Source organism: Bison bison, unplaced genomic scaffold (genome assembly GCF_000754665.1).
Source record: "Bison bison bison isolate TAMUID 2011002044 unplaced genomic scaffold, Bison_UMD1.0 scf7180017864518, whole genome shotgun sequence".
Classification (NCBI taxonomy): Eukaryota; Metazoa; Chordata; class Mammalia; order Artiodactyla; family Bovidae; genus Bison; species Bison bison.
In genome coordinates, this window is record NW_011495071.1 from 19,805,792 (window position 1) to 19,806,508 (window position 717).

The 717-nt window shown below is 34.9% G+C and overlaps 1 protein-coding gene across 1 annotated transcript in view; it reads right to left on the bottom strand.

Annotated features, from left to right (window-relative positions):
- Positions 1-717, bottom strand: part of TXLNG (taxilin gamma) — a 56,524-nt gene that overhangs the window by 7,758 nt on the left and 48,049 nt on the right. Inside the window, 1 exon segment of the mRNA XM_010830668.1 lies at positions 9-83. Within this exon segment, the coding sequence (XP_010828970.1) occupies positions 9-83 (75 nt within the window).

The following is a 717-nucleotide window of genomic DNA, read 5'->3' on the forward strand; positions in this document are numbered from 1 at the left end:
CAAGTTACCTGCTGTTTTAGTTGTATTTCTTGTTGTTTCATTTGTTCATATTTGTGTCTTGATTCCGTTGCTTCTTTTAATAACTAGAAAACAGAAACATTCTGGCAAAATACTAATAGTAATTAAAAGATGACTACAAGGTCCAATATCCAGATAGTTGGGCTTTTTTAGCAAGAACCATGAGATGTTAGATCATGAAAAAGTTGATATTACTACATCTATGAATCAAATAATCTGTCACATCAATTGCTAAATACCTGTATCTTTGATTTGTTCCACTGTTAACATTCACAAATGTAGGAATACACTTTTATTCCTTAGAGAAAGTACCTGTGAGGCCTAATAACAAGTTTATAAAACTCAGGGTTAAATTGTATTTTTTTAGATGAAAACAATTAGAAGTCTAACAGAAAATATGTCTAGCAGAAAATATGGGTGGGAATCTTGACATTATCTGGGTCATTCAGAAAGTCTCCCTGGAACTTCCCTGGCAGGTTTGATCCCTGGTCAGGGAACTAAGATCCCACATGCCACACAGTACGGAAAAAAGAAAAATTAGAAAGCCCTTCTGCTCCACGAGAGGCAAGATGAGGCAGAGTGAGAGGGTAGGGAGCAAAAACAATGAAATCAGAGAACTGGTTTCTGATCACTTTTTTTTTTTTCAAGTGGGGGAGACTAATAGAATGGAAGCTTTAATTTATATACTTGAGTTTAAGA